The following is a 14,873-nucleotide window of genomic DNA, read 5'->3' as shown; positions in this document are numbered from 1 at the left end:
GGGTCTGTAATGGACATGGTCCTTGGGCACTAGGAGCATCAGTGAAAACTGGATGTGGTCATGATGGGCCAAAATAAAAGAGCCACAAAATCAAAACTGATGGCAGCAGGCATAATAGGCCCTAAAGTATTGACCCGCTGGGGAATCAACCGTGAAAGGAAATTTACCAGAAACGTCAAAAACTATGACTGAGAACACTACGGGGAATCACAGAGAGGGACCCGGCGTCGAACACCGCAAAGAAAAACCAACGGAAAGTGAGAAATATTAAGAAAAAAATAAGTTTTCACTCACACCGCAATGCTTACAGCTCTGTGGAAAAAGACAGACTGGAGAGGGATCCCGCGGTGATGAGTGGTATGCTCAGTGTGCCATGCTGGACCTGCTCAGTGTGCCAAGGCAAAGTTCTAGAAACTTTGACATAAGTTTTCCGTGCCGGGGATCCATCTGATGATGTCACTCATGTGCGAGTACAACCATCCTTGCTTGTTCTTGGAGAACAGGCCCTTTCAAGTTTGGACAGCGGGTGTCACTGTTGTGTGATAGCTGGGGCTCCCTGCCCATCCCACCAGGGCTGTGAACAGTGTCTCTGCAACATCCACAGCTGCATTCAGCATTCACAAAGGGGTCTTTAGCACATCAATGAACAGTTATGCAACCACGTTACAGGGCCAACCCTATAAAAATGTTTAGTTTTTAATTAATCATAAATATAAAAAAAATGTAAGAGCTTGATTGAATACACACCACACCTGGCAAACAACTGTATGCTATATACAATGGGATGTGCACACATTTTTTTTTTCGGGTCCGGGGTGGGCCATTTCGATCCATTCCCCGAACCTGAAAACTTTTTTCGTTTCTATTTTGGGAAAAACCCCAAAAAACCCCACCCCTTCAAATTATTTAACTATAATCCCCCCACCCTCCCAAGACTTACCAAAAGTCCTTGGTGGTCCAGCGGGGGTTCCGGGAGCAATCTCCCTCTCTCGGGCTGACGGCTGCCAGTAATCAAAATGGCGCCGGTGGCCCTTTGCCCTTACTATGTAACAGGGGCTACTGGTGCCATTGATTGGCTCCTATCACATGGTAGGAGCAATAGATGGCCCGCGCCATCTCCCGCTGGACCACCAAGGACCTTTGGCAAGTCTTGGGGAGGGGGGGTTTGGGACGGTGGGGGTTTGTAATTAATTAAATTTGAAGGGTTGGGGTGGGTTTGGATTTTTTTTTTTTTTTTTTTTAAATGTGTCCTTTCTCCCCCTAAAAAAACAATAGGAAAACCACATGAAATTTCGTGGATTTTCCTTTCGTTTTGTCAGCCCTCCGAAATGCAACAAAATAGGAAATATCATCTTTATTTCCTATTTCGTTGCAAACAAATGCACATCCCTAATATACATCTCAGTAGGGGACAAATATGTTCTGTTTGTTAGCTTGCATACACATTTGTTTTTATGTTCTCGCATATTAAATAATTGTCTGTGTTTTGTTACCTGCGCCTTGGAGCTTCAGGCGAGTCTGCAGGAGCAACTCCTCGGGCTACAGAGGCCAAGAACTCCTGTCTCTTCTGCTGCACAAGGCAAGCTGCTCGAATAATCTTATGACGAGGTGTGCGAAGGTAAGGCCTGTTTACTTTTTGAGCTAGATCTTCAGTGACCATTTCTAGGTCTGTCTATAATAATCAAAATAAAAATAGTTATTTCTGGGAAATATGAAAAGCTTACTGCGGTTCAGTAGGACTTCCAATCTGTTCATTACAATTATTCTCCATTAAAAGTGGTTAACCTCTGTCCCAGTCAGAAATATAGGGGAGACAGATTTGATCATGAATTCAGGTCCACAAGGAGCCAAAGAACTTCACATGCATTGTGAGAGGACTGTGCCTGAGCTATGGGTGCGAGGGTGGGTATGAGTAAGGACTCCAAATATACTGGTGAGCTGAAAATCTCCTGACCCTTTTAGAAAGTGAATTCATGCCCATCTTTCCACACAAATAAGGATAATGTATTTGCATCTGTGTGATGTGGAAACCATTATAAAAAAGGCTTAATGTCTTTTTTTGCTTCTGTTGTGTCCATTAGAAGTATTTATTTATTCCATTTTGTTTTCTATCTTTCTACCTGGCACCCAAGATGGCTTGCATAAGTAAACACAATTTTAAAAACAATCATTCCAAGCATACATCCGTCAGTCAACAACATTAATGTAACAATATCAAATGTAGATAACCACCAAGATCGTATAAGATAAGGATCAGCCCACCAACAGCAATAGTACATTAGGTTTCCAAATCATAAAATCAGACAAAAATAAACAAACATAAAGATAAAACTTAGCCCTAAAGTAAGGTAGCTATGGTTATAACATTGTCCGCCTCCCAGAGAGCTGAAACATACAGCTACCACAAGTATTGAAGCCATCAGATAAGGGCAAAGAACATTTTAAAAATCCTTGCACTACAAAATGTATAACATATATTGTGCAGTATGACCTTTCACACTATCAAAACTAATTAAAAAAAAAAAAAAAAAAAAAAGAGTGCTGTTACTTTAGCAATCAAATAAGGGCAAAGGATATTGTAAAATCCCTACAGCTTAACAAACTTACACCATACCTCACACAGCATAAGCTTTCAATGTATATCAAAACTGAAATTGTCCTCTTCCAAGATCAACTTTTAGTGTCTCCAAGAACAGCAATAAAGAATAAACCAATATTCTTCAAAAATATGTTATTCCTAAACTGAGAAAATCACAATATAATAAAGATTTCCATTCAAAAAGGCCATCAAAAATGTTGTTTATGGTACCTTAAAGATGGAGTCAAGGTTCACATAATAAAAGAATACACACACAAACTGTGCAGCATAAAGCTGATCTCCATGTTTAAATGACTGATGAGATAAAATATATCAACCAAATAGAACCTGCAAGAACATAATGCAGCAATGCTCACAGGAAAAGCAAACACTTATCAAAGAATTTAATCAAATTATGCATATGTTACCTGCATAAGTTCAAATATTTCTTTCTTTGTGCTTTTAGGTTCCAAAAAGAATCCATAAGGATAAGAACACTTGAGAATGCGTCGAGTTTTTAAGAGCTCATGAACTGCATGTTCAATGAATGTGGTGTCAGGACAGCCTCCTTGAACTGCAAGGGCAAGCCATGCATGAAAGGTTAAGTTACAGCACTCAATACATATCTGCACAGCTCAAAAAAAGCATTCAAATGTATAAGAAAATAATACTTATGTCTCAAAAATATAGTTCATCAGCTTATAATAATAGACTCTGATTATCACTGTGAAAATATGACATCTTCCAATATGTAGTAATGCCAGCCACCCCAGCTTTTATTATGAGCTCAACCAGGGCTAGGGCTCAGCTGCAATGCTGCAGCACAGGGATTCAGATCAGAGTCTTCAGTCTGACAGGAAATGGGTGCATTGTGGAGGTGAAGTGCCTGAGTTCTGGGGACACTGCCTTTTGTCCTTGGACAAGTGGAAATTTGTGATGTCCAGGTATACTGAAAGGACAGAGGGATGTAAAAAGGGGGAGGGACAGGGACAGACAAGTTAGAAGAATATATTTTATCTTTGTGCAGCCCAAAGGAAAGTCAGATTAGCTAAAATTGCTGTGCAGTGGGAGTTTTAGAATATTTCTCACTAAATAGCACTATGAGTGTTACAGATCTAGAATTTAAATTAGGCTTTTATGGAACAGGGCTTTGTAAAATTTGCATTTTGGCAACTAAACTTCACGATAAAGCTGCAAATGTGTGAAGATGATAGACATGCAAACAATGACTATGCATTACAGACAGTGATAATAATGTAGTAGCAGATAGTTTCTATCAGTAATAAATTTTTAAATGTGGCATGTAGCATCAGGCAGGCATGTTGACAGTTTTTCTAATGATGTTTAACATTTGTAGTTCAAGCCACTAAATTAACCATTTAAGTACAAAAATGATGCTAGTCAATTTACAGCATGAATAATATAACATAATGCATAGAGCCAACACAATAGCTTACTTGTCACCCAGTATGATTTACTTTTGTGAGGTTTGCTAGTGACATTTGAACTAGTGCTCGTTAGGTTTTTGTACAATGAAAGAACTGTCAAACAAGTATAATGATTCTCAGTTTATTTATACAAGCTAGGGGGTGGAAGGAACGCAAAGGGCTATGCTTCCAAATTCCTAATGCAAGTGATCCATGGAAACATTTGTATTCCCTGTGCTATTTTCTCACTAGTCTACTGCTTTTAGGTAGACACAGGAGGAGCTGGGTTTATTGAGCTTAGAAAAGAGAAAATTGAAGGGTGAATTGAGAGCAGTCTTCAAATACACAGACAGAGGTTATTATAAGGATGGTGACTGGTTGATTTTCAGATTCCACTGGGGACATAAACATTTGGCTTGGATGACAAAGGTATAGGGGATTCTACTTGGAAAGGAGATGAATTAGATGACCACTTGAGGACCTTCCAGCTATATTATAAATGTAATTCTACTGCTCGGACACTAAATAGCTGACAATTCCCACATGTGAATTTAAGTCAAACTTTTAAAAGTCATAGTAAGTAGGAAGTATGTAACTTACTTCCACCAAGAGCTTTACTCAATTGTTCCATCTTTTCTTTGGCTGTTTTTAGAAGACGCTGTTCTAGCTAGAAGTAGAAATAAATACAACATATTCTTATTCCTGTGGAGAAATACTTAATGATGATTCTTTCTGACTCACATATTACACACGTCTAGTTCAGAATATTACATAGACTACATTCACTCATCCAAAGGTGCCCAAATTATATAGTTGTCAACCACAGGTTGTCACAGCTTACTGCTGTGAATTACTTGGAGAAACGATTAGAAAAGGTGTCATTGGCAAATAAGGACCATTTGTACTTGCCTACTATGTTCTTATATGTCCTACTCAATCTGTGATTTTCTTTCTCTTTCCTTCCTGACTCTTGAGGGTCCCTTTCTACCTCCATGCATGCTTAAGGTCTGCCTCCTACCACCTATTCTGTTCTTAGATTTGTACCTTGTCTTTCTCCCAAGCTGGAAATCTATTCCAGGTATCTAGTATCTTATCAGTGAAAAAAAATATTTTCTTGTATTCTTTCTGAGCCTTCCTTCTTTAAGCTTCATGATGACTTCTTGTTCTTGAGCTTCTCATTTTATGGAAGATTCCTTCCTTCTGGTATCTGATTGAAGCCTGTTAGATATCTGAATGTAACATTATCTCCCATTTCCCTCTGTTCTTCTACAGCAGGGGTCGGGAACCCATGGCTCGCGAGCCAGATATGGCTCTTTTGAGGGCTGCATCTGGCTCTCAGACACGTGTCGCCATACTTCGCGGTTCCCCGCTGACCCAGCTGCTCCCCGGTCCTCCGCCGCCCGGGCTTAAAATGCTGTCAGCCCGGGCGGAACGCGGCAGGACAGCTGGAGTCAGCGGCACCGGCGTGCTCTCTTCTCCTCCCCCCCCCCCGCGGCCCGGAAGAGGAAGTGGAGAGCATCGGGTGCCTGCGCGGGAAGAAGAGACCACACTAGCGTGGTCTCTTCTTCCGCGCAGGCACCCGATGCTCACCACTTCCTCTTCCGGGCCGCGGGGGGGAGGAGAAGAGAGCACGCCGACTGGAGTCATCCGGGTGCCTGCGCGGGAGTCATCGGGTGCCAGCGCTGGAGTCATCGGGTGCCTGCGCGGGTCTTCCCGCGCAGGCACCCGATGCTCTCCACTTCCTCTTCCGGGCCGCGGGAAGAAGAGAGCACGCCGGTGCTCTCTTCTTCCCGCGGCCCGGAAGAGGAAGTGGAGAGCATCGGGTGCCTGCGCGGGAAGAAGACTGCAGCGCGGCTCGGAGGAAAATGAAAATCTTCAACCGCGGCCGATGGGACTCCGCCTTCGCCTCCGCGAGGGCTGAAATTGAAGGAGGTTAGCGTTGGGAGGTGGCTGCTGCTGCCGCGAGTTCCCGGGGGGGGGGGGGGGGGGGGGGGAGAGAGAGAGAGTGAATGAGTGAGCAAGCATGTGTGTTTGAGATCCTGTGTGTGTGAGTGAGAGATTGCATGTATGTGAATGATTGAGAGCCTGTATATGTGAAAGAGAGTATGTCTGTGATTGAGATCCTGCCTGTGAGAGAGAGAGAGAGCATGAATGTAAGTTTACCATTGGGAACCTGTATGTGTAAGTTTGTAATTGAAAACCTGTTTGTTTGAAAGAGTATGTGTGTATGATTGAGATCCTTTGTGTGTGAGAGAGATCATGTGTATGTATGATTAAGAGCCTGTGTGTATAAGTAAGAGAGAGATCATGTGTGTCTGTGTCTGATTGACAGCTGGTTTAGGTGATGGATCATGTGAGTATGTGATTGAGAGCCTGTGTTTAAATGAGAGAGAGAGACCATGTGTGTCTGTGTGATTGAGAGCTGATTTAGGTGAGGGAGCATGTGAGTATGTGATTGAGAGCCTGTGTTTAAATGAGAGAGAGAGACCATGTGTGTATGTGTGTGATTGAGAGCTGATTTAGGTGAGGGAGCATGTGAGTATGTGATTGAGAGCCTGTGTTTAAATGAGAGAGAGAGACCATGTGTGTCTGTGTGTGATTGAGAGCTGATTTAGGTGAGGGAGCATGTGAGTATGTGATTGAGAGCCTGTGTGTAAATGAGAGAAAGAGAGGACATGTTTGTAAGCATGTGAATGAGAGTCTGTGTGTGAGAGAAAAAGACAGCATGTATTTATGTGATTGAAAGCCTGTGTGTGTGTAAGCGTGAAAAGATAGACAGCATGTGTGTAAATGTGTAATTAAGAGCCTATATAAGTGAGAGAGAAAAAACATTTGTATATGTGAGTGACTGAGAGCATGTGTGTATAGGTGTGTCATTGAGAGCCAGTGTGAGAGAGAGCGCTGGTATGTGACTGAGAGAGGAGAAAGTTCCAAGCAAACCACCCCACCTCCTGCTAATTCAGAACAATCTCAGGACACCTGGATATCAAACGTTCCCAGGTATGCAGAGCAAAAAAATTTTTGTATCCTTATTATTTTTCATTACTGGATCTTTGTGTCTGCTATTTTGAAATATTTTGTTGGTATCTGGAAATGTTTTATATGAGTTTTTAATTATTGGATATTCCACTCATCAGCTGTTTCGAAATATGTTCTTTTTGTTAGTACAGTTTTACTGCTGATGATTTTATATTTCTTGATTTGTTTTATAAGGATGTGTGATGTTTCTTTTTTCCTTTGTTACACTGCATACAGAGACTCTGGCTTGTTGCAGTTTCCAATTCAGTTTTTGTCTGCATGCTTCTTGTTATGCGTTTTGGTCTCTTTATTCTATGTTAGGTGAGGGACAGCACGTGATTCAGGTGAGGTTTTCTGCTGGCGTGTAGTTTCTGTGTAGGACTCTATAGCAGCCTGACTTGGTCCGTTTTCCTAATAGGAGATGTATTGGTGTCTTAAGGCCTGGTGTAATATTTTCAGAGACTTATTGTACTTTAAAAGTGTGATCTTACATAAAATGCACACATTTACTTGTATTTAGTTTTAAACATATTGTATGGCTCTCATGGAATTACATTTTAAAATATGTGGCGTTTATGGCTCTCTCAGCCAAAAAGGTTCCTGACCCCTGTTCTACAGTGTATATCTTCAGCTCCTTAAGTCTCTGCACCATTTTTGGAACTCTCCTCAATCACATTTACCTTTTAAATGTCAGTCTGTGGATTTGGTCCTCAAAACTGACAGTACTCAAGGTGAGGTTTCACCAAAAAAGCTGTACAGGGGCTCAGTGAAATTGCTTATCTGTAACAAGTGTTCTCGGAAGGAAACAGCTCAGTCACATATATAGCTAATGTCCTCGGACTCTGCCAACACAAAACACATTTACAGTGCTTTGAAAATAACACCCCCTCCAAGGATCCTTCTGCACATGTGGCAGTTTCCATGTCCCCATGCTTACACATGTGGCAGTTTCCATGTCCCCATGCTTACACAGAACGCCTCAGTTCTAGACTTAAGCTAATAAATTCAATTCCAAAAAGGGAAGGGAGGCTTAATGGAAATGGTAAACTGCTGCCTTCAGAGAACATCTATTACAGGTAGGCAACTTCACCTTCTCTGAAAACAAGCTATCACCAACTTACACAAAGAAGAGTTGTCATCTTAAAAAAAAAAAAAAAAAAGGGTGAAGCAACAATGCAGCAATGCCAAAAGAACGATTCTTTACAGTGTGTTAAAACTTTTATTTTAAACAGAAGACAACCCTAAATGAAAGGATGGGCCCTAATGGGACTGGAGTTTGGCTCTAACTCTTAAAGAGATCTTGAAGAATTGTCTACCCAAACCTACTGCCATGTTAGGAGTCAGCATCTAAACAATACTGTGATGTTAAAGAATGGACTGAAGGCCATGTCACAGCTTTGAGATGAACTCAGATGGTCTACCATCGTAGCCACGGCCCTGACATTATAGTCCTTGATCTTCCCTTCTAAAGTCAAACCTGTACGGGAATAGGTGAAGGACATGTAATCAACACAGCAATGCCAGGCTTATTTGGGCAAAAAGGAACAAAAAGCTGAATGGACATTCTAAGGCCCTTCATCTACTCCAGATAGAAGGCAACAGCTCTCTTGCAATTCCAAGGGTTTGTTCACCTTTGTTGGCATGTGACCTTGAGAAAAATGCTGGCAGGGACAATTGACTGGTTAAGGTGGAAATCATTCATTATCTTAGGCAGACACTTAGGATGGATGCAAAGCATCACCTTGTTGTGATGAAACAGTTTAAGGTGGATAAGTTTCTAAGGCCTGAAGCTCTTCAATCTTGCATGCTGAAGTGCCTGGCACAAAAAAAAAACAACCTCCCAGGTCAGGTACTTTAGCCCACAAGAGTTCAGAGGCTCAAAGGAGACTTTCCTCTTCTATGTTAAAATCATATTGAAGTTCCATGACACAGAGGAAGACTTCAAATGAAACAGGTCCTGTATGAATGTTACAAGTACAGAATGTAAAGAAATTGTCTCCCTTCAACCTTATGGTGGTATACACCAGTCACACTGAGGTGTACCCTGACAGTTTGCTTTGAGTCCAGATTGGTACATACAGAATATGGCTTTCCAAATCTGTTGTGGGGACCCCACAGCCCGTCAGGTTTTCAGGATCACCACAATTATGCATAAGATAAATCTGCATAAATTGGAAACCTAGTATATACTAATTTAGGTATTCAAGCAGTTTTTATATGGAATAAGAATAAGTACCTAGGGCCTTGCTGTCACTCCAGAGAGAAAACCTCTTCCGTTTATTGTCATAGTGGATTCTTTTCTGGAAGCCAGAAACACCTCTGATGCTGAACTGGCAAGACCACAGCAATGCATTACTTTGCTTTCAACATTCAGGCCATGAGGGTGAGGGACTGGAGACTGAAATGAAGTAGCATTTCTTTGTTCTGCAAAGTTAAGGTTGCAAAAATGTCCAGCCTGATTGGTTTCCTAATGGATAAATCCTACAAAAATGGAAACCAATTCCTTGTCAGCAAAGAGGTAGCTATGAGAATCTTATTTCCCCTGGTCCCTACTGAGTTTTAAGGCTTTTGTGTTAGAGGTATACAGAAGTCTTATTTCCCAATGAAGGGAGAAGGTATCCAATGCTAATCTGTTTTCCGATCTCCCTCTGGAGAAAAAAGTTGACATTTTTCTGCATGAGCTGTTGTGAATAGTTCTATCTTTGGAGTTCTGCACAGAGAAAATACTGTTTCCCACATTGTGATTTAGGGTTCACTTGTGAAGGTCTAATTGGTGACTCATCCTATCTACCAGAAATTCTCCTTGCCCGTCAGCTCTTAGAGATGTCTTCCTGACACAGAACGAAATATTGTTCCTCCCTGCTTATTTAGGTATGACATGTTTACCTGACAGTTTGGACCAGGACAATTTCATTAGTCACCTTATTTCTGAAAATTGTTAACTACAGAGGTTGATATGAAGTTTTTTCTCCTGAAGGGATTAGGGTCCCTGGGTGTGGATCCTATTTAGGTGACTCCCTGTCCCAGTGTGGCTGAATTTGGAAGGAAAGAAACACCAAGACAAGGGAATGTTTGAGGTTCATTGTAAACAGATATGCCCCTGAAGTCCTTGAGTGGTTTGGGTTTCACTGGAACTTTAAAGTTTATTTGGCGTCCTTCATATGGAGATGTATGTGAGAATTACATAGATTGTTAAAGCCATAAAACCCAACATTCTGATGTCTTATTTCTCCTGAATTCCTCCACTGTGGACAGTATGTCCATGAATCTTTTGGCAGGGAAGAAAGCCCTGGCCTGAGTCCGATCTAGGTTAAACTTTATTAGAATGGAGACAAATGGTCTGTGTGTGTGTCCGACTCAGGCCGAGTTTCGCCCCACACCGGGGCTGCCTCAGGGGCTGTATATATAGATGAGCAATATGAGTACCCAATTATTCTTAAAATAATTGCATAAAAGGTCTAGTGGTCAGATGCTTTCAACGGGTATGACGGTTTGACTTGGTCTCCACTCGGGTGCAACATGGTCATAGGAGAAAGATTAGAAAAGGTGTCATTGGCAAATAAGGACCATTTGTAGTTGGCTGCTATGTTCTTATATGTCCTACTCAGTCTGTGATTTTCTCTCTTTCCTTCCTGACTCTTGAGGGTCCCTTTCTACCTCCATGCATGCTTAAGGTCTGCCTCCTACCACCTATTCTGTTCTTAGATTTGTACCTTGTCTTTCTCCCAAGCTGGAAATCTATTCCAGGTATCTAGTATCTTATCAGTGAAAAAAAATATTTTCTTGTATTCTTTCTGAGCCTTCCTTCTTTAAGCTTCATGATGACTTCTTGTTCTTGAGCTTCTCATTTTATGGAAGATTCCTTCCTTCTGGTATCTGATTGAAGCCTGTTAGATATCTGAATGTAACATTATCTCCTATTTCCCTCTGTTCTTCTACAGTGTATATCTTCAGCTCCATAATAGAGTTAGAGCATTCTAGTTAAGGGAGGGATAAGTTGTGAGGTTAGTTTCTGATAAAAGCGCGCTGTATAGCATTTGAGGCCAGGATATTTACCAGGTTTAAGTTTTTTAATGGCGTGGAGGACTTCTAACTGCATTTCTTTATCCAAACGGAGACGTTGCAGCTCAGTGAGGGAAGGTAAAGAAATCCCCTCTAGATATGCATCAATCGCCCCCCTGTTGGATATTAGGGTTGACGCTATATAGCTCAGAGTAAAAGCGAAGAAAACGTTGTCTGATATCCTGGTTGGTAGTCAGCATAAAGCAGAGTTGCTTATCTGTAACATGTATTCTCCCAGGACAGCAGGATGTTAGTCCTCACATGTGGGTGACGTCACTGGATGGAGCCCTGTCATGGAAAACTTTTCTGTCAAAATTTCTAGAAAGCTTTGACTGACACTGGCACACTGAGTGCACTGAGCATGGTTTGATTCGGACGCAGAGGTCAAAATTGGTTGACCTTAGCGCTATAAGATTTTGCTCGCTACACATGGATTCAGAGACCATTCGTGAGGATGGAGACAATTATGGAGATGGTCTGTCAGTGTTCGGTATGCCTATCAGATAAGAGGGCCATAGATGCATGGAGTGAGCAAGGGCCCAGGGCTAGAGCTGCGTGGCCTCCTGGCAGAGCAGATAAGAGGCCTTGACAAGTATGCGTGTTTGTGTGTTGGAATACCACATTGCCACTATGCTGTCTGTCTACATGCACAAAGGCTTGTGTCAGAGGCAGTATTTTTAAGGCATAAAAAGCAGAACGCATGGCTGGTAGCTCCAGGAAGTTTATGTACAAATGTTCATGGAGCGGAGTAGACACATTTTGGGTTTGGAGGGTGTTGAAACGAGCTCCTCAACCCAAGATGGATGTGACCGTGGCCAAGATCATCGGAGAATTTGGTAGTGGACCGGTGAACTGGATCAGGGACGAAAGCAGTTGAACTGCTTAGAGCCGCTGAAATTTGAAAATCCACTGAATCTTACTCATGGCTAGACTGGCCATATGAGTGACGTGGATAGTGGCCCAGCAATGAAAGAATTGATGGGCTGAGGGTATGTTGCATGCGCGCAGAGATGTGGAGAATTTGACAGGATGTCTGCGCGGTTGTTGGGCAGGAAGTTCGTTGCAACTGTAGTGCCCCGAACTGCTCCATATGGGATTTATGGTAGGTGATCAGAAATCCCAGGTAAATTTAGAAGAATTATAGTGAGTCTTAGAGAATTTAGCTTGTTGCTTGGATTGACTTCTTATTAGGCAGTCGTACAAGCAAGGAAAGGCGTGAATGCTGTTATTCTATGTAGATAAGCAGCAGTCACTGCTAGGCATCTGGTGAAACACACAAGTAGTCGAATCTAGCTTGAATGGTGAACTTGGTATTGAAAATGTTGTTGACTCACTATGAAGCACATAGAAAGACCAGAGGACAGAGGCAACCCACTTATTGTAGTAAGGGAAGCATGGTGCCGAGAGACAATTCTGAACATTTCTTTTTGAAGAAAAATGTTGAGATTACTGAGGTCCAGGATAGGTGGAGATCGCCTGCTTTCCGTTGAAAGAAGGAAATAGCGGGATTAAAATTCTCCGCCTTGTTGCGCCCGGGGAACGGTGCCCCAAGCCCTGGTGCTCAGTTGGATGGCCGCTCTGTTGCCTGGCAAGGTTGAAGAATCTAGGAGCCTGTCCGACCGTTGGTCTCAGGCGAGAGCATGAGCGGTAAAAGGTCTTTCTAGCGTCTCTCTCTGCTGTGCAAGAAACGTAGAGAGCTGTCGCAGGTCTCACGGTGGGCTTGCCATTGAAGCACTGTCTGCTGGACCTTTTGCATGGCAGATCAGCTAGTTTATCCTGGACTTCGGGCCATAAATCAGAGGCTGGAAGCCTGGTTACTATCGAGTACAGAGTCCCGTTACTGCCAATGGGAGGACGTTTCTAAGCAATCCCGTGTTGCTGGTAGAGAGGTTCCCTTGGTGTTGTGTCAAACATAGCTGGGAAATAGCAATATGTGACACCCATATGGTTCTTGGAAGATGTGATGACCTAGAACCTTTTGAGAACATATGGCTTATTTTAGTGACCAGGTCTCGATGGGATCGGTGCTAAAGCGGACGTAAGTGCCCATCGTCCTTCATGGCAGAGGCTCAGAAGGTTGAGTCTGTGGCGATGACTTAGGCTGTCGTTGGTATCGCAAGTAGGTGGTGCCACGCCGGTGCGAATATCGATGGCTCCGGTGTTAGTAGGTTTCGGGAGGCATCGAGGACAGCCTGAAGGACGTAAACATCCGACTCAACTCTGTAAGCTGGTATGATAGCGCAGCTACAGAGGAGACAGGCTAGGCATTACTGGTGCTTCCACATTATTTTGTGGTGGCTCAGTACCCGGCACCGATGTCGGTGGGGAACACCTCGGGTACAGAGGAGCACAGGACTCGTGTAGCCAGGCCCGCTTCGCAACTAGCTCAATGGACCTTGATGTCGGTGCGGTATAAGTGCCGGCACCGAACGATGAATCCACGTCAGTGCTGGCTGTATCCCTCAGCACTCAACCCGGTCATTCTCCAGCACTGAGTAAGAGGATTCGTATGAAGCTCAGCCCGGTCATTCTCCAGCACAGAGTAAGATGATTCCCTCAGTGCTCGGCCCAGTCATTCCCTATCACCGAGAAAGATGCCCTCGCTATGTCGGATGGCAATTGGTGATGGACTGTCACCATGCCAGCACTGCTCCTGGTACTGTTTATTGCCCAAGAAGTACATGGTGCTCTGGTTTAGAACACAGAGTATGGAGCGTTTATTGCTTAGTTGAGGGTATTGATTAGGTGCTTCGATAGTAGCGATGGTATCGATGGTGGCATCGACATGGGCATCGATGGAGGCAGACACGACATCAATAGGGGCATCCACGGTATCAAAAGACGCAACAACGGCATGGGTGAGGGTACTGAATTAATCGATAGAGGCCCCGATGGAATCAATGAGGGTATCGATGGTAACGATGGCGGCCCTGGCGGCAATGGTAACCGAGATGTCCCTCTCCCTCTAGCCCCTAAGAACCCGGAGGAGGATCGCAGGAAGGACACTCGTAGATATTGTGGGGCTGACAGAGGGTGAAAACATAGGGAGAGAGAAGGCCGTGGCAGAAACCGACAAACATAGGGCATAGTACTCACCGAGCGTCGATGAAATGTACGCAAAGGGAGACCCGTGTAAGGAAAAGTTATTTGTGAAGTAAAACTTCAAGTGTTTCCGTGAGGAATAGTTGGGAGAAATTTCTCACAGAGCTCCTGAAGGCAATGCTAACTGCAGCGCAGAAAAAAGAAGACTGAAGGGAGACCCCTGTGGGCACAGGGATAATGGCATACTGGGCATGCTCAGTGCGCCAGTGTCAGTCAAAGCTTTCTAGAAACTTTGATAGAAAAGTTTTCCGTGACAGGGCTCTGTCCAGTGACATCACCCACATGCGAGGACTACCATCCTGCTTGTCCTGGGAGAATGCCCTGTTCATCCTCAATATTTACCACATTATTCTGAGTGAATTTCTTCTTCAAATTAAGGGCCAATAATTTATCCACCTTATTGTTTCCCTCAAAATATTTTTGGTGCACCAGCTCCAGATTATGGGCTATCAGAGCTGCATCCAACTCAGCTAATTTAGATTTACAATCATCCAAATTTCAGTAAACATGGCTAGAAAGCGACCGCTTATGAAAGAGTTCAATTAAAGAAATCTGATCAATTAATCTCTCGCTCCTTCCCAATCAATTTTTTTCTCATAAGAGGCTTGTGATATAAAATGGCCGCATAACACAGCTTTTAGGCAATCCCGAAAGACCACTGGGGAATATCAGGGGTCTCATTAGCT

At 43.2% G+C, this 14,873-nt stretch overlaps 1 protein-coding gene across 1 annotated transcript in view; it reads right to left on the bottom strand.

Moving 5' to 3' along the window:
• Positions 1-14,873, bottom strand: part of ANKIB1 (ankyrin repeat and IBR domain containing 1) — a 493,668-nt gene that overhangs the window by 52,165 nt on the left and 426,630 nt on the right. Inside the window, exons 14-16 of the mRNA XM_029588858.1 lie at positions 4,606-4,672; positions 3,007-3,152; positions 1,494-1,672 (exon numbers count right to left, since the gene is read on the bottom strand). Coding sequence (XP_029444718.1) covers positions 1,494-1,672; positions 3,007-3,152; positions 4,606-4,672 — 392 coding nt within the window. The remainder of the gene's footprint in view (positions 1-1,493; positions 1,673-3,006; positions 3,153-4,605; positions 4,673-14,873) is intronic.

The sequence above is a fragment of the Rhinatrema bivittatum genome, chromosome 2, assembly GCF_901001135.1.
Source record: "Rhinatrema bivittatum chromosome 2, aRhiBiv1.1, whole genome shotgun sequence".
In the NCBI taxonomy this organism is placed as follows: Eukaryota; Metazoa; Chordata; class Amphibia; order Gymnophiona; family Rhinatrematidae; genus Rhinatrema; species Rhinatrema bivittatum.
This window is presented reverse-complemented; position numbering and strand designations above follow the sequence as displayed.